The 20143-nt window shown below is 41.4% G+C and overlaps 2 protein-coding genes across 2 annotated transcripts in view; both read left to right on the plus strand.

The window, feature by feature from the left end:
• Positions 1–20143, plus strand: part of LOC135223521 (treacle protein-like) — a 443099-nt gene that overhangs the window by 17870 nt on the left and 405086 nt on the right. The window lies entirely within an intron of this gene.
• LOC135223937 (basic proline-rich protein-like) lies at positions 120–9079 on the plus strand. The gene is made up of 8 exons (XM_064262857.1): positions 120–197; positions 5441–5525; positions 5868–6256; positions 6339–7142; positions 7226–7973; positions 8031–8213; positions 8521–8712; positions 8775–9079. The coding sequence occupies exons 1-8, from the start codon at positions 120–122 to the stop codon at positions 9077–9079; spliced, it is 2784 nt and encodes a 927-aa protein (XP_064118927.1).

Genomic DNA, 20143 nt, shown 5'->3' on the forward strand with positions numbered 1-20143 from the left:
CCCCTCACCTCACCTCCTCCTTCCCTTTTTCATTTCCATAGTTATTCATCGCTGGCGCCGACGTTCGTAATTGGTCAAGAGAGGAATACCAGTATAGTAGCGAGTAGCGTAGAGGAAGGATGGCGTCTCCCTTAGTCCGAAGAATCTGGATCCGGGATGGTCTCTACGGCTCCGCGCCGTTTTTGTCCCAGTACGTGGTAACATTCAATTTTGAGGTCGTTATATATACTGTGCGTTCTGTCGTTATATTGTTAAAGACATTTATCTTTTGTTTATCAAGTTTTATCAGTTTTTTTTTTATTCTCAACATTTCTGTCTTACAGACACCTTGCGTACTTTGGCCGGACTTCCATATTTTTATATTTTTCGTTATTTTGATTTTAAGAGCAAACGCCGGTGAGAAAGGCAACTCTGCAAAGACGATTAAAATCCTCAGAAAAAAAAAGAAACACGAAAGAGTTTGAAAGGAAGAAACGATCACAGTAAACGCAATTTTTCATGCTTCCTTTCTAAAAAAAACGGCAGTAATTATGTTTCTCCTGCACATGCGGTCAACACCTAACACAAGAGCCTAATTGTTCATGTGGCTTTTTTACCGTAATTATTTCTTTATAAATTCTTCCCTCTCAGCTTCTTGCATTTTGGATGTGCCGGAATATTATCTTTCTGGTCAAATTATGTTTACAGAAACGACTTTTCTCATTCTATATTCTGTTGTTCACCTGGTCGTGATGAATGGCTGTTTATCATCAGAACCTTTGTTTCTAAAGGTCATGTTCCACTAACATCTCTTATGGACAACTGCGGTTCCTCTGCTGTTGCCATCTCGCGTGTTTTTCTGTGATACCATCCCCCTTTTCTCTCTCTCTCTCTCTCTCTCTCTCTCTCTCTCTCTCTCTCTCTCTCTCTCTCTCTCTCTCTCTCTCTCTTATCACCTTCTGTGGTCTTCTCTCCCGTTCATTTGGGAGCTACACACAACCACCCATCGATGATAACTCTTCGTGTTTCTGTGCATTTGGAGCTACCAGTACCTTTCGTTATGAGTGACTCCTACGGCTCTATACTTAAACGTCACGAAACGGCTGCTCTGTCGTCGCCCGTAAGAGCTGCTTATAGCTACAGATCGGTGACACTCGGTTCGATTTACATATGAAGCTACTCGTTCTTTCTTAAAATGATTCAGTACGCGCTCACTTACAAGCCAATTCTCTTTTTCGTAAGCTGTTTTTCATTCTTTTACAAAGTCCAGAAGACTGGATATCTTTCCCTGTTTTATAAGCCAGATCCAAAACATTCTTCTGTGACAGATTTCTCCTTCTTTCATGATTTTTCAATCGTTTTTCTTATTTTTTTTTGGTGGGTCAGGTGTTGGAGAGTTCGAGTACATTTCTCTGTATCAAATGTCATTGGCTGACTGATCTGGGGTCAGTGTGGCCCTGATCCCTGACACCTGTCTTATTTTCTTGATGTGCCATGCTCTGCTAGGAAAACAGATCTTATATATGAGATGAATATATGTGTATACATACATACATGTATACTGCATACCTATATTTATATATACATATAGATATGTTTATATATGTGTCTGTTTATATACGTATATTTACATGCATATATATATATATATATATATATATATATATATATATATATATATATATATATATAACCACTATGCCCTTTCATCTCTATTTTAAAAACTTTTATTTTTTGTGGGGCTGGGGAGGGGCCCGCTTGTCAAATGAAGCAGTTCTGATGCCCCTAGCAGGAGTCGAACCTGTACCCGGGGAATATCGAATGAGTTGACGTTAAACCGCCTCTTTCTGATTTTTTGGGTGCGGTTCGATCCGGACAAGGGGGTCAAAATTTATTCTTCGATTAGTTTTATATTATATATATATTATATATATATTATATATATATATATAAATTAAATTAATTTTTAATTATTTTTAATATATATATATAGAATGAACACCTCACTTAGTCTACAGTTAATCATTTACTATAGACTGCAAGATAAATATATTATCCCTTAACATACCTTTTAACAGTAAGACTCTCTCTCTCTCTCTCTCTCTCTCTCTCTCTCTCTCTCTCTCTCTCTGATAATTATATATATATATATATATATATATATATATATATATATATATATATATATATATATATATATATATATATATATATATATATATATATATATCCATGATACGAGTTGTAAAAGGATGAAGTTTATTATAGTGACGACAGGTCATTTCATCTTCTCTCCTCATGGACGGTTAGTGTTTTGGGTGTTCTCTCTCTTTTTACTGTTATTACTTTGTATTTTTTTTTTTGGGGGGGGGTTGGGGGGGGGTTAATTTTAAGACTATTTTAATTCATGTGAGTTCTGTGTGTGTTTTATGGTTTTATATGTTATTTATTTGTCTTATTGCTCTTTGCAGACTGATGATGCACAGATGTTTCATGTGCGAAACGTTTCGTTGTAATAAACTTCATCCTTTTACAACTCGTATCATGGACACCCTCTGAAGATTCGTATATAATTTCTCCACTGAACGACTATATATATATATATATATATATATATATATATATATATATATATATATATATATATATATATATATATATATATATATATCAGATGTATCCTTCCTGATCCAAAAGGAGTGATGTGATTCACCTGTGAATCATATCCGATTTGGCATTTTTCAGAGCCAACTTGTGGAAACAAGCCGACTCTCTTGAAGAAATTCCGATGGGAATGTATTGTCAGTGAGGACAATATGAATACGTACTTCAGGATTAGTACTTGTGTGTTTATCCTACCGAGGTACGTATACGTACATAAACTTCGATGTCCAAACATTTTAGCATTTAAAGATAAGGATACAGCCGTCCAGTAATATTTGTATATTTAAGAATTGTTAGTTGGTGTTAATGAGTATGCACACACAGACATACATACACACAGCCACTAGATATATATATATATATATATATATATATATGTATATAATGTGTATATGCAGGTGTAACCACAGGAGGACAATCCCACGCATGCACACACATATATAGTGTATATATTTATATATATATATTTATATATCTCCAACAAAAATATTCAAAATGTTATTTTAGACAAAAACACATTCATCTTACACTTTTTCGACCGAGGACGATGACCATGTACCTAGAATAACTCTCTTGAGAGCAGCTACAAACTCTTTCAGTTGCTCTTCCTATCAAATCTTTCAAATTTTTTTTATTAGTTTCTGAAATTTCTGTACACTGTAATTTCTTTAACATCGTCATATTCTCAGTCCCTCCTGTCATCATCCCCCGAACATGTAACATCTGATTTTGAGCTCTTAATTTTCTTCTGACTTTCATCCGATACAGATAACTGACAACAAAACCAAGTGCTCAGTGGTATCTTGGATCAAGCTTACCATTTAGTGCAACAAATTCTACATTGTCAGTAAATGTAAAAAAAAATTGAAAAAAAAAAAAAAAATCCTTTGCCTGACAGTCCTTTCATGAAAGAGCTTCCTGACTGCACATGCCCCGTAGGGGTTAATGCCATCAGTGTGCACCACTGTAGTACCTATAGGCATTACTTAATGTTCTCTGCAGCGTCCCTTCGGCCCCTAGCTGCAACCCATTTCATTCGTGTAGAGGGACAACCATAGACCCCAGGTTGGGTCCCATTGCGCCCCCGATGTAAATTGAAAATTAAGAATAACCTAAGCCAGAGAGAAATTTACATATTACTATTCATCTTGTGAATAGTAATTTGTATAGTTTCTGCTGTCGTTTTTCAGCTATTCCTTTTAAATGATATTCCAGCTGCTACTGGACTAATCATTACAGACAGCAGAACTTCCATTTGGTGTTCCGTTCTAAGCCTCTATTATTCTTAGCATTTTTTTCATTCATTTCCCTCCAGAACAGTTGGTTTTTCTCCAGAATTTTTTTTCTAACATTCAGTCAGAAGATTGACTCTACCTCTAAAATTTCCTCTCTACCATTTCTGTATTCTCTTGTATACATTCTCCTCTCTGCCCTGTCTCCGTAGGTGGGTATTACCGTCATTGCACCTGGCGTGATGTACTGTAGGCATTAGTACTTGAGGATTCTTTGCAGCATCCCTTCGGGCTCTCGCTGCAACCCCTTCATTCCGTTTGCTGTACCTTCGATCTTATTTTCATATATTTTTCTTTCCACCCTCTCCTATCAACTGCTTTGAGGTTTTCCTCCTGTTACACCTTTCAAAACTTTCTACTCTTTATTTCCGTTTCAGCTCTGAATGACCGCAGGTCCCAGCCTTTGGCTTAAATTCTGTCTTCCGTTCCATTCATAGCTGCAACCTTTTTCATTTCTTTTAAAACACTTTTCAGTTGCAAATGTACACCCAGATATCCTTTTATTTACCTAAAACTTACACATAGCGTAACTATTTAAAGCCCGGGACGCAGTGTTACCATGCGAAAACACCACAGGCGGATAGACAGATGGAAAAAACAGTATAGTCACACGTGTTAACTCTCGTACCAACCAGTGCAATTTCAGTACATTATGTCTCAGTACTTTCATTCCTTCTCTGTTCATGCACTTTTAAAGGTCAAGTTATGAATCAACAGTCCTATTCCCTTTGGCAATTTGATGGCATACACCTCTCAGGAAGGCAGAACACTTTGTAGGAAGGTGCACGCATTCTGCAGGGATAACTTTACGATTTATTGGCCGCATTGCCTCTTAACACTCCTTTGAGACTTACTGGCTGATATTGGTTGTACATCACGCTTCCCTTCATCTCTCATCACATCTCCATATATTCTTTTATAAGCGCTCTCTATGTCAAATTATGTCAGTTGCAGGCTTTTTCTGTTGACACTTTAGCTTGTCGAATAATTCTGCCTTAGTAAATATTTCATCCATACTCCCACTCAATTGCTTAAACTTTTCTGTGAGGCGTTTTGTTATTTCTCTCAACTCAGAAATCTACGATGCCCTTTTGGCATTTCCTGATAATTCTTACATTCTCATTCTCATACATCACCTGTTATGCAGAGACTGTTCGACTTCCTAATTCTTTCCTTTCATTCAGTCACATTCTCGACACAAAATCAGTAAAGTCACCCTTATATCTTGAAACTTGTGTGTGTGTGTGTGTGTGTGTGTGTGTGTGTGTGTGTATGTATGTATGTATGTATGTATGTATGTATGTGCATGAGTGTACATTTATTTATGTAGTATACAGAATGGAAAAAATAATTTGCTCTGCATGTTTTGACTTGTCTTGTCTTCTGCTTCGCTTCTTGTGCCGTTGCTGCTATGCTTTTAATGATATCTCCAGTTGCAAACTCATACACAGCCTCATATTGAACCTAAGAAAATGATCTAATTCCCATCGTGGTTTTCCTTTTAGCCTAGAACACATATCTTCCCAGATTCCCTCGTCTTTGAAGGTAATCGGAATTCAGTCATACTTCCAGTTCGTACAGCAGAAACAGGTGAGGGGCAATGAGGAAGTCATTCAATTCGTCTTTCAAGATCCACCTTAATCGGTTTATGCAGAGATTTACAGGAAGCATTTATTGCTGATGATTTTGACACGTTTGCTTTACTCTTAAAATGAAGAATTCCTTGTTAAATCCGAATCTTTCTGGAAAACTTCATAAGCAAAGCAATAACAAGCAAATAACTTTGTCAGTTTATAAAAGGTGTGTTTTGCCTACAAAAGCTCTAAAAATGTCTAACTTCAGTAGTTATTACATAGATAATGTTCTGTATTATGAGCAAGGTAATGAGAACAAAGGTATGTAATTTTAAGCTACAGTAGATTCAACTTTCAGATGACGATGAAGACACCAGTAGTACTGTAGTACCCAACCCACCACCTGCTAGCTCCCTAGCTCCAGGGCCAAAACCTAGTGGCACTGCAGCGCCTGGCCCAAAACCTACTGGCACTCCGGCACCTGGTCCGAAACCTACTGGCACTCCGGCACCTGGCCCAAAACCAACTGGCAGTGCAGCGCCAGGCCCAAATCCTACTGGCACTCCGGCACCTGGCCCAAAACCAACTGGCAGTGCAGCGCCAGGCCCAAATCCTACTGGCACTCCGGCACCTGGCCCAAAACCAACTGGCAGTGCAGCGCCAGGCCCAAATCCTACTGGCACTCCGGCACCTGGCCCAAAACCTACTGGCAGTGCAGCGCCAGGCCCAAATCCTACTGGCACTCCGGCACCTGGCCCAAAACCAACTGGCAGTGCAGCACCAGGCCCAAATCCTACTGGCACTCCGGCACCTGGTCCGAAACCTACAGGGTCCCCAGCACCTGGCTCGCCGCCTACAGGGTCCCCGCCCCCTACAGGGTCAGGGCAGCACCTGGCCGCCTACAGGGTCCCCAGCACCTGGCTCGCCGCCTACAGGGTCCCCAGCACCTGGCTCGCCGCCTACAGGGTCCCCAGCACCTGGCTCGCCGCCTACAGGGTCCCCAGCACCTGGCTCGCCGCCTACAGGGCCCCCAGCATCTGGCTCGCCGCCTACAGGATCCCCAGCATCTGGCCCATTGCCTACTGGGTCCCCAGCATCTGGCCCAACTCCTACAGGGCCCCCAGCATCTGGCCCATTGCCTACTGGGTCCCCAGCATCTGGCCCAACTCCTACAGGATCCCCAGCATCTGGTCCAACTCCTACAGGTTCCGTAGCATCTGGCCCAACTCCTACAGGGCCCCCAGCATCTGGCCCAACTCCTACAGGATCCCCAGCATCTGGCCCAATGCCTACAGGGTCCCCAGCATCTGGCCTAACTCCTACAGGATCTGTAGCATCTGGCCCAACTCCTACAGGGTCCCCAGCATCTGGCCCAACTCCTACAGGGTCTTCAGTATCTGGCCCAACTCCTACAGGGTCCCCAGCATCTGGACCAACTCCTACAGGGTCTTCAGTATCTGGCCCAACTCCTACAGGGTCTTCAGTATCTGGCCCAACTCCTACAGGGTCCCCAGCATCTGGACCAACTCCTACAGGGTCTTCAGTATCTGGCCCAACTCCTACAGGGTCCCCAGCATCTGGACCAACTCCTACAGGGTCTTCAGTATCTGGACCAACTCCTACAGGGTCTTCAGTATCTGGCCCAATCCTACAGGGTCCCAAGCATCTGGGACCAACTTCCTACAGGGTCTTTCAGTACTGGCCCAACTCCTACAGGGTCTTCAGTATCTGGCCCTAACTCCTACAGGATCTGTAGCATCTGGCCCAACTCCTACAGGGTCCCCAGCATCTGGCCCAACTCCTACAGGGTCTTCAGTATCTGGCCCAACTCCTACAGGGTCCCCAGCATCTGGACCAACTCCTACAGGGTCCCCAGCATCTGGACCAACTCCTACAGGGTCCCCAGCATCTGCCCAACTCCTACAGGTGTCCCCCGCATCGGGCCAAACTCCTACAGGGTCCCCAGCATCTGGCCCCCAATTCCTACAGGGTCCAGCATCTGGACCAACTCCTACAGGGTCCCCAGCATCTGGACCAACTTCTACAGGGTCCCCAGCATCTGGCCCAACTCCTACAGGGTCCCCAGCATCTGGCCCAACTCCTACAGGGTCCCCAGCATCTGGCCCAACTCCTACAGGGTCCCCAGCATCTGGCCCAACTCCTACAGGGTCCCCAGCACGCCACAACTGCCTACAGGGTCCCAGCATCTGCCCAACTCTTACAGGGTCTTCATGTATCTGGCCCAACTCCTACAGGTCCCCAGCATCTGGAAACAACTCCTTACAGGGTCTTCAGTATCTGGCCCAACTCCTACAGGGTCCCCAGCATCTGGACCAACTCCTACAGGGTCTTCAGTATCTGGACCAACTCCTACAGGGTCTTCAGTATCTGGCCCAACTCCTACAGGGTCTTCAGTATCTGGACCAACTCCTACAGGGTTCTCAGTATGCTGGCCAACCTACAGGTCTTCAGTATCTGGCTAACTCCTAAGGATCTGTAGCATTCTGGCCAACTCCTACAGGGTCCGCCAGCATCTGGCCCAACTCTAAGGGTCTTCAGTATCTGGCCAACTCCTACAGGTCCCAATCTGGACAACTCCTACAAGGTCCAGCATTGGACAACTCCTACAGGGTCCAGCATCTGGCCAACTCTAGGTCCAGCATCTGGCAACTCTACAGGGTCCAGCTCTGGCCAACTCCTACAGGTCCCCAGCATCATTAGATCCTAAGGTCAGCATCTGGACATTCTAAGGGTCAAGCATCTGGCCAACTCCTACGGGTCCAGCATTGGCCAACTCCTCAGGGTCCCAGCATCTGCCCAACTCCTACAGGGTCCAGCATTGGCAACTCCTCCAGTCCCAGCATCTGCAATCCTACAGGGTCCCGCATCTGGGCCAAATCTTAAGGGTCCCAGCATCTGGCAACTCCTAAGGGTCCCCAGAATCTGACCAACTCTAAGGGTCCCAGCACTGGCCAATCCTACAGGGGTCTTAGTATTGGCCAAATCTACAGGGTCCCGCATCCAGATCTGGACCAACCAATCCTACCAAGTCCCCAGCATCTGGACCAACTCCTTACAGGGTCCCAAGCATCCTGGCCCAACTCCTACAGGGGTCCCCAGCCAATCTGGCCCACACTCTACAGGGTCCCCAGCATTCTGCCCAACTCCTACAGGGTCCCAGCATCTGGCCAACTCCTACCAGGGTCCCCAGCAATCTGACCTAACTTCTACAGGGTCCCCAGCATCTGCCAACCTTCACTAACAGGGTCCACAGCATCTGGCCCAACTCCTACAGGGTCCCCAGCATCTGGCCCAACTCCTACAGGGTCCCCAGCATCTGGCCCAACTCCTACAGGGTCCCCAGCATCTGGACCAACTCCTACAGGGTCCCCAGGCATCTGGCCCACTCCTACAGGGTCCCAAACCAGCCAATTCCTGGCCCAACTCCTACAGGGTCCCCTAGGCATCTGGGCCCAATTCACAGGGTCCCAGGCATCTGGCCCAACTCACCAGGGTCCCCAGGCATTCTGCCCAACTCCGACAGGGTCCAGCATCTGGCCCAAATCCTAACAGGGTCCCCCTAGCATCTGGCACAAATCCCTAACCCAGGGCCCCAGCATTCTGGACCAACTCCCACAGGGTTTTCCCCAGCATCTGGCCCAACTTCCTTAACAGGGTTCCCTTCAGCATGCTGGCCCCAACGCCTAAGGTCCCCAGCATCTGGCCCAACTCCTACAGGGTCTTCAGCATCTGGCCCAACTCCTACAGGGTCCCCAGCATCTGGCCCAACTCCTACAGGGTTATCATTCAGTTATCTGGCCCAACTCCTACAGGGTCTTCAGTATCTGGCCCAACTCCTACAGGGTCTTCAGTATCTGGACCAACTCCTACAGGGTCTTCAGTATCTGGACCAACTCCTACAGGGTCCCCAGCATCTGGACCAACTTCTACAGGGTCCCCAGCATCTGGACCAACTTCTACATGTTCACAGCCCCATTCATCGGACCAACTTCTACAGGGTCACCAGCATCTGGACCAACTTCTACCCCCACATCGACGCCAACGTCCACTCCCACATCTACACCGCCCTAAGGATGATCCAAAGCTTCATTAGGTGAATTATCAATTCAGGTTTTACAATTCCATTGTCATCAATGAACTACAATTCTGCCTAGAATTCTTTTAAAACCTCAACATTCTATTGGGTCAAGAGAGTCCCAAAGTTTTTTTTATCATAATCCACCAATGAAGAATGTCACTCATTTTATTTGATTTACTGTGTTCTTTGTTAACACTCCGTGCACGCTTTGCCTTCTGGATTATATCAAATGTTAAAGTTTATTCTATCTAATTATTGTTACTATTATAAGTCTTGGTGGTATTATTTTATTATTACTATATTATCACATTATATATTACGGGCAATTAAACAATTGTTGTAGCAATAGACTGTTTCATTTCAATCTTCAAATAATGATAATGAGCAATATGTATGTGAATGCTTTACAGCAGTTAATTCCTTAGCATGATAGAATCAAAAGAATGTGTTATGTTCTTTGATATTCTAAACAGTGGGAATATGATGAGAAATTGGTAAAGTTTTTTTATTTTGGTCAATATTATGGGAGGAAAATCGGTGCGCATGTGTTTGCTGCCTGCTCAAACATGAAGAAATAACTCTCTGTAATACCTTACCACCTCTCGGGTCGCTTTTGAGCCAAGGCTTACGCCAGCATAAGGCCACCTTGATTCTAAAACAACCACCAGCCCTTTTACTTTTCCTTGGGAGGAGGTGATTGTTTCTGTAGAAAGTTTTTTTTATATATATTTTTTCATGTATATACTGCAAATTTCTCATGGAAATGTTCCTGGAATGCATACTGTGTTGCCTTTCCCTCAACACGAATAGTAGTGTTATAATTGCCTTTTAAATAGCTTGTTGAGCGTGAAACAGCCTTGACGAAATTATCCCATACGAACTTTCCCCACAGGTAAAACTGTGAGTTGAAACTGTGGAATGTTAGTTTCATCTAAATATATAACTCTGGAAAACCTGGACTGGTTTTTGTAGTTGAAGCACATTTGCATGCCTAAATAATTTTCTTTACCAAGATCTTATTTTAGGCAAAGCATGTTATTCTAGGGGTTTACAAATTGTTGATAAAAAGTTTCAGAATATGGAAAACCAGTCGATTTTATTATTGTCTTGAACACCAGTTGCAATTAATACCATTGTCATCCTTAAAATATGTAATACTTCAAAGGACTCATACCGTTGTCATCATTAAAATCTGTATTACTCCAAAGGAACCATACCATTGTCATTCTTAAAATCTGTATTACTTCAAAGGACTCAAACCAATGTCAAACTTAAAATCTGTATTACTCCAAAGGACTGATACCGTTGTCATCCTTAAAATCTGTATTACTTTAAAGGAATCATACCATTGTCGTCCTTAAAATCTGTAGTATTACTTCAAAGGACTCAAACCAATGTCAAACTTAAAATCTGTAATACTCCAAAGGACTCATACCGTTGTCATCCTTAAAATCTGTATTATAGTCCATGGGCCAGACCAGATTTTGGTACCATCTGAGAGGGCAAAAGTTTACTTCTACTAAGTTGTTTATGGGGTTAATACAAGTGATTTAATATATGATAACCCTTCCACAAAAGCAGCTTTTCATACTTTTTTTCATGTTACAATTTTTGGGGGTCGGCGTTTTTGCGAAATGTGCAAAATCGGCCAATATCATCAAAATTGATGTTATTGGGCATTACATAACATTACCAGAATTATTTGGTTGATCATAATCGTGCAAAAGAATTCAGCTTTCAACTTTCAGCTTTCAGCATTTTAGTTTTCAGCTATTTAAGTTTTCAACGGAAGCGTTGCTGCTTCCAGGGAGACTGCTGAATCTGAAAAACTTGGAGTTTTCAGGTATAGAACTTAAGCAAAATTTATTTCAGATACCACTAGCGCATTAAGCATCATATGTATTTAAATAGTTCAGTTATTTTAGTTAAGAATAACTATTATGTACTAGGAGATTAAGACTGAATCATTCTTTCCGATTTCGATGAGCCCATGCCAATAGCAGCAACATATGATTGGAACAGTCTGCAACATAATTCAAGGGAAGTGGCCATAATAGATAAGAGGTAACGTTGTGCTCTTGAATGTCAAGACCGAAATGGGACAACTCATCGCCGCCATCTCATCGCCAGCCAACTCATCACTGCCAACTCATCTCCGGCCCAACTTATCCCCGGCCCAACTTATCTCCAGCCCAGCTCATCTCCAGGCCAACTTATACCCGGCCCAACTCATCACCGGTCCAACACACACACACACACACTGCAAGGCAGTGTAAATAAAAACGAAACAACAGTTACTCAATTACCAATCCTACTATTTGTAAACAAAAATACCGAACTATGAAATCAAAGTTTGTCAACAAAAACGTTAGTAATTTTTAACCTTTCAACGCATGACGACAATCACTCAATTACCAATTACAAACAAAAGTACCAAAGTATGAAATCAGATGTTTGTCAACAAAAACGTTAGTAATTATTAACCTTTCGATATATCACTTTCAGTTTTACATTCTTTCAGTAAACCCATTACAATGGAGACAATTTTAAGTCAGAGAGGCAAAGCGAAATTTTCTCATGATGGCTATTTGTTCATTTTTCGACAAATTCAGCAAAACGGACAGCAATTTGATGTTCTGGAAATGTGATCAGCTCGGCAGGTGTAAAGCGAGAATACACACAAGATTTGGAAACGTAGTTAAAGTCTTGAATACTCACACCCATGACTCTTCACCGATAAAAGTAGAAGTAGAAAGGACAACTACAAAAATTAAAACCAGAGCTGAAGAGACGATGGAAAACCCAAGTGTAGTGATTAATGAAGTTTTATGTAATGTTCCCCAAGCGGTGCAAGGATCACTCCTGAATTCGTCGGCTCTAAAGAAAACTATTCGTCGGAAACGGAATCAGATTAGTGCCTCTCCGCCAAATCCAGTTGACCTAAATCATTTAGCAATCCCTGATGAATATTCGACCTACGAAACAGAGCCAAACCAGAAGGAAGATTTTTTATTAAAAGACAGTGGTCCCAGTGAAGATAGAATTTTGCTATTTGGAAGAAGTTGGTTGCAACATTTGGTATCAGCAGAAGTTTGGTATGTAGACGGAACGTTTAAGATTGCTCCCACGCTATTTTCTCATGTGTATGTTGTAATGACTCAAAAAATAGAGGTTTCATTCCAGTGCTTTATGCTCTATTACCTAACAAACGGAAAGTTACATATTCAAGGCTATTTAAAATGATAAAAGAATGTCAACCAACAGTAAACCCGAAATCGGTTGTATGTGATTTTGAAATTGCAGCATTTTTGGCAATCAAGGAAAATTTTCCACAAGTCGAACTAAAAGGGTGCTTCTTTCACCTTAGCCAAAACATGCAAAAACACATTGCGGCTTTGGGTCTAAGTTCTCGCTATAATACGATAGCCAGTTTCTTTACAAGTAAAGATGATACTGGCGCTTACATTTGTACCTGTCAATCATATTGATTCATATATTGATGTCTTAGCTGATGAATTATCCCCAGAGCATGTGCCAATCTTGAACTGGCTTGAAGACAATTATATAGGTCGGTTAAACAGACGTGGAAATAGCAGACGTGCCCCACTCTTTCCATTGGAAATGTGGAATTTGTATTTTCGAACTTTGAATCATGAAGATAAAACAAACAACCATGCAGAAGGAGCGAACAGAAAATTACAAATGGAATTAGGAATGGAACATCCTACACTCTGGAAATTCATAAATGCACTTAAAAAAGTTCAGAAAGGTAGAGATTTATATTTGGAATCACTTATAGCAGGCAGTTCACCACCCGCCAAATTAAAAAAGTACAGGGATACTGATTCCCGCATTCTTAGAATCGTCTAAAATTTTAATGAAAGGACTCCCATTGAATATTTAAAAGGCATTTCTCATAACATAAAATAAATTTTGTTTCTATATTTTCATGGATTTTTTGTCTTTAATTATATGGTGTTAATTTATTTTTAGTGTCATGAAAGAGTCATACTTGATTCTGAATAAAGGTGTTTTTAATATTTACTGAATTTCATTAATCACTGCCGGGAATGAGTTGGGCCAGGGATGAGTTGGGCCAGGGATGAGTAGGCGGCGATGAGTTGGCGGTGATGAGATGTACCAGTTGATCACCCTGAAGCACATGCACACTTCATGCAAGGTGGATTCTCTGTCCAGATTGGGCGAATACCTGTGGACCAAACTATTGAAGAGACTGTCAATAAGGACACACATACACCTGGAGGAACAAAGGTTTTATCCTAAAACCTGGAGCTGTCACCAAGTACTACATGACGTCTGAGTACCGGAGTGCCTACCTGTGGCAGCTGAGGGACATGGTAGGTCGAAACGAATCCCATGTCAATCACCCAGATCTACAGTTGCCCAGGATCAGAAGAGATGAGGCTGATGTTCAGTCACTTGTTGAGCTCATGAAAACCTGCTGGTTGAACCCATTCAGTCCAGAGCATGCAGAGTTTATCAGCTTGTCAACTGCCACTGTTGCACTGCCAGATGTAGCCAGCGATCTCCTTGATGCTTACAGGATAGGAGAGGAAGCGTACCAAGCTTTTAAAAAAGAAAGACTAGAGTCAAATCCACCAACAACTCAGTTCTATGACAAAATGACAAAAAATAAACTGAAAACATTCTCAAACATCCAAAAGAAACCATGGAACCAAGGGCAAGCCAAGCAAGCAGTTCTGAAGGCTGACAGGAACCTGTTTGGCCACATGATTCTAGTGGCTGAGAGTCGAAAGCTTCACATGAGTGACGTCTTGGCACATTCCCTGGGTCCCCTGCCATGGGCCCTTGCCAATGGCGATGGATCTCTACGCAAGACAAATGAAACAGCTCTAGCCAGGGAACTGAAGAAGATTGTTTCTCCTGCAGAATTTATGCCTGAACCATCAACAACCATCATAGACGGGATGAGCTTGATACAGAAGATGAAAGGGAATGACAAGACATTTGCTCAGTTAGCAGAATCAGCCCTGGCCAAAGTTCTCCACGAAGGAGCCAAGAGCCAACGCATAGATGTTGTCTTTGATGTTTACAAGGAGGCATCCATCAAAGATGCAGAAAGAGTAAACAGAGGTGAGGACAGGGGCATCCAGTTCAGGAATAATGCGCCTGGCCATAACATCCAGCAATGGCGGAAACTACTTTGCAGCTCTGCTAGCAAGACAAATCTGATCAAGTTCTTGGTAGACGAATGGAAAGGATCCAAATACAGGGAGAAACTCCAAAACAAGATTTTGTCACCTGTGAGGATGACTGTTTCAAGATAGGCAAAGACCAATGGGAAGAGGTTGTAGAGCTCAAATCCTCTCAAGAAGAAGCGGACACCCGCAAGTTGCTGCATGCTCTCAATGCAGCAGAGCCTGGTTACAAGGCTGTGATCATTACTGCTGAGGACACAGATGTGTTGGTGTTGTGCTTGGGCTTGAGCAACCACATCCCATGCAGCATGTATCAGAAATGTGGAACACAAACCGGGACAAGGTTCCTTGACATTACCAAGCTAAGCAACTCATTGGGAAGCAATATATGTGACGCTCTGGTTGACATGCATGCTTTCACTGGTTGTGATACCGTCATTGCATTTGCGGGTCATGGAAAGATGGGTACCTTCAAGTTTTTGAAGACTGAAAAGACCTTCCAGGAGACATTCACTGAGCTTGGAAGTTCATGGAATGTATCCGATGAGCTGTTTCAGAAGCTGCAAGAGATCACATGCCATATGCATGCACCCTGCACTCGCACAACAGACGTGAACACACTTCGCTATCAACTCTTTTGTGCCAGACGTGGTGAAGTCGAATCCAGTCAGCTCCCACCTTGTGAGGATTGCCTCTCAATGCATGTTGCCCGTGCCAACTATCAGTCTGCCATATGGAGGAGGTCTGCATACTCGACCTTCTGTACCAAATCCCAAGGAAAATGGGTGGACCACAGACGATGATAGAAAGTTGGTCATTAACTGGATGCGTGGCTCACCAACACCAGATTCGGTGCTACAGTTTCTCTCCTGCAAGTGTGTGAGATCCTGCAAATTACCAGATTGCACATGTCTCACCAATGGCTTGAAGTGCACAAATATGTGCAAGCTACAAACCTGCATCAACCAACCGAGTGAGAGGAAGAGCCAATTGCGGAACTAACAGACTCCGATGTAGACGATGATGGTGACTGAATCACAAGTGTCATAATATAGTTGGAAGTTTGGACTTTACTAACAATGATATCGGCTCAATTTAGGTTGAGTCAAAGTATGTTGAGTTGAACACACCAGTTATTAAAATAGAGTGAACCAAATGTAGTGTGCCAGCTGTATAATAAATGATGCCGCAAGATTCACTGTATTATCAACCAATTATTCAGTTCACACTAATTACTGCTAAGTAGGTTTCCGCATATAACATCTGCACTGTGTTTTAAAATATAGGAGTAATTGAACTATATGACATATCACATTATTTAGTTGTCAACTTATAAATGCAACGTGGTTGATTTGTTGACCACAGGAAACTCAGCAGTAGGAAATAGATTATAAAAAAAAATCTGAAGTTACTGACCAAATGCACTGCAAATTTGTCGAAAGCAGTCTGAATATTAATGCATAACTGAAATTATGTACTTAGGCTAGTAAGTAGGGCCGTTATATGTATTTATTGGTGATTAGTAAGTCGTGGGTGGACATAATGACATAACAGCTGATGCTCGGAGAAAGTGTCTTTCTGAGTCGAACCGATGTTGGGTCTGTCTATTCAAGAGACAATTACCAGTAATAAGCTGCCACTCTGCAAGGGTTATCATGTCAAATTGTGATCTAGGAATATACACCAATAAAAGAAATAGCAACCAGAATTTGCCCACCCAGGTGGTACCGATACGTAAAATTTTGGGTCATGGCCCAAAGGAATCATACCATTGTCATTCTTAAAAACTGTATTACTTCAAAGGACTCACACCAATTTATTTTATTTATTTTATTTATCTTCCCGCCACTGGCCAGTGGCATAAGGCTGATACAGTTTCTCTCCATCTGTCTGTATCCCGAGCCATTTCCCTCGCTTCCTCTAAGTTTTGGATTTCATCCTCAAGATCCCTGACAATTATGTCTATCCACCTTGTTCTTGGTCTACCCAGCGGTCTTCTTCCTATTTGTACTGCTCTCAGTGCTCTCCTGGGGTCTCTATTCTCTTCCATCCTCTCAACATGTCCAAACCATTTCAGCCTTCCCCTCTTCAACCTGGTACTGACTGGCCTTTGCCTCAATCTCACCCTGATGTCTTCATTTCTAACATAATCATCCCATTTAATGCCAAGTATTCTTCTCAGCAGCTTCATCTCAAAAGCATCCAACCTTTTCTCCTCTGTTCTGGTCAGTGCCCAGGTGGACGAGCATACATCAGGACTGGTAGTACTACTGCATTGAATATTCTCATCTTAGTTCTCAAGCTGATTTCATGCCTCGACCAAACGTTTTTTCTCAGAACCTCAAAAGCTCTTGCTGCTCCTAGTTTTCTTCTTTGTATATCTTCAATTTGCCTCCCGTCTGCTGTTACCACACTTCCCAAGTAAACAAACTTCTCAACTTGCTTGAGTTCCTGTCCTCTGATTGTCATATCCTCCATGTGCACCCAATCATCATCCTTACTCACAACCATGATCTCGCTCTTCTTTGTGCTGATGTTCAAGCCAAAATTCTGTGTCTCTGTCTCCATCCTCATTACCATACCTACCAGCACCAGCCACGTATCAGCAACCAACGCAACATCATCAGCAAAGTCCAAATCCATAAAAACTTCTCCACCAATACTTGCCCCTCTGTTTTCATTCTCCATCACTCTTCTCATTATATGGTCAATATATACATTAAACAAGGTGGGTGACATAACACATCCCTGTCTTAGCCCACTTCCAACTGGGAACCATTCACTTTGCTGTCCATCCGCTGTACACAGCTGCACACTCCTTGTACCAGTTCTTTAGTATCCTTATCACTTTCAGTGGTATATCATATTCCATCTCTCCATACTGAATCATACGCTTTCTCCAAGTCTATAAAAGCACAGAATATTGGCTTTGCATACTCCCATCTCTTCTCAATTATCTGTCTTAAAGGTTTTTGGGCACTATTAATCTACCTCTGCTTGCTCTTTCTGTATTTTAGTTCCATGATATTTTCTGCTATTCCTTCTATCTGGTTTCCATGCCTGAATTATCATGTAGCGTTCTCTTCCTTCCTTTCTAGACTATATAATTTTAAGAATTGTAGTCTTTCCCAGTAGTCTAGGTCCTAACTTCTTCTATTCTAGCTGTAAAGGACCTTTGTACACTCTCTATTTGTGCAATATCCTTTTGATAGTGTGGGTACCATATCATATTGCAATATTCAAGTGGACTACGAACATATGTTTTATAAAGCATAATCATGTGTTCAGCTTTTCTTGTTTTGAAGTGCCGTAACAACATTTCCCATTTTTGCTTTACATTTTGCCAACAGAGTTGCTATTTGATCATTGCATAACATGGTCCTATTCATCATCACACCAAGGTCTTTAACTGCTTCCTTATTTGTGATGGTCTCATTATTAGGTCCCTTATATGCATATAGCTTTCTTTCTCTGTCTCCATAATTTATTGATTCAAGTTATCAGAGTTAAATACCATCCTATTTACCTCTGCCCAATCATATACTTTGTTAAGGTCTCTTTGTAGAGCGTTCCTATCTTCATCACAAGTAATTTCTCTACTTAGTCTTGTGTCATCTGCGAAACTACTCACTACCGAATCCTTAACATTATTGTCTATGTCTTCAATCATAATAACAAACAGTATTGCAGCTAAACACCGTACCTTGCGGCACACCGGATATTACCTTGGCTTCATCGATTTCTCGTCGTTTGCAATAACTACTGTTTTCGTTTTTGTGTAAAAATTCTTTTAACCATCTTCCTACTTTATCCACGATATTGTGTTTTCTAATTTTCTTCGCTAATATATTATGGTCTACTTTATCAAAAGCTTTTGCAAAGTCTAAATAAACCACATCTGTTTTCATTTCCGCGCTTTTCATATTTTTGAATATGTTCTCACGGTGGACTAACAGTTGGGTTTGTGTACTTTTTCCGGGTACGAAACATGTTGTCCTTTATTAAACAAATTATTTTTTATTAAATGTTTCATAATATTTTTCTTCATTACCCTTTCATACACTTTCATAATATGTGAGTTAGACTCACAGGCCTATAATTACTTGCCTCTAGTCTTGATCCACTTTTGAAAGTAGGGGTGGGGTAATATATTGCTAATTTGTGCTCATCATATATCTTGCCTGTATCTACACTTTGTCTTAATAATATTGCAAGTGGCTTTGCGATAGAATGAACTACTTTCTTTAACAAAATAGCAGGAATTCCATCAGGCCCTGCAGCAGCTCCATTTTTAATTTCATTAATAGCCTGCACAATATCAGCTTCATTAATATCTATGTCAGCTAAATCTTCTATTTTCATCATCCTTACTTCTATATCATTATCTTCATTATCTATTCTAGGGTGAATTCTCTCTTATATCGTTCTGCCAGTATGTTGCAAATTTCCTCTTCATTGTTAATCTCCCTTCAATTCTCAGAGGGCCTATTTCTATTCTTCTTTTATTCATCTCTTCGCATATGAGTATAATAGTTTGGGGTTTTGCTTGATATTTAATAGGGTTTTTTCTTCCAAGTCCCCGTTTTTCATTTTCTTTTGATTGTCATAATCTTTTTTTTGTTCTGCATTTTCTATCTTACTTTTTAGTTCTATAAACTTTCCATGCATTTTTTTTTTCTTTTGCAAGACCTTTTTTCCACTTTCTGATTTTCTGGAACAAGATCCTTCTGTCTCTTGGTATGCATGAATGATGTTTACTTTTCTTCTTCGGTATATATTTTTCCACTATTATCTCCAATATTTTATATAATATCTCCGTATTTACCCTTATGTCATCACTTACGAAAATGTTATCCCAATCTTTGTTTAATTCTTCATTAATTTCTGACCATTTTATATTTTTACTGTAGAAGTTGTATTTTCCCATATCCTCACACTTTTTCATTTCTTGCTTATCTCTATTTTCACTTGCTTTGGAATGAACTGTAATTCTATGACATTATGGTCTGAAATACTCGCATTATAAACTATTATTTCTTTAACATAATTCATCTCGTTCACAAATACTAGGTCTAAAGTATTTTCCTTTCTTGTTGGCAGGTGATTTATTTGTTGAATGTGTATTCTAGTAGCATATCTAATAGCGTTTTCAAATTGCCTCTTATCTTCTGCACTACTATTACTCTCTTTTTTTATATGTATAAGTACAACCACAATCTCCTATTCGTTCTTTCCATTCTACGAAAGGAAAGTTGAAGTCACCAGATAGGAGAATAGTCCAGTCCTTGTGATTTCTACATATATCTCAATATATTTTTCCTTGTTTTTTTTGTCTTTCCCAATATATTGCGGTTC

This window comes from Macrobrachium nipponense, chromosome 10 (genome assembly GCF_015104395.2).
Source record: "Macrobrachium nipponense isolate FS-2020 chromosome 10, ASM1510439v2, whole genome shotgun sequence".
Taxonomy (NCBI): domain Eukaryota; kingdom Metazoa; phylum Arthropoda; class Malacostraca; order Decapoda; family Palaemonidae; genus Macrobrachium; species Macrobrachium nipponense.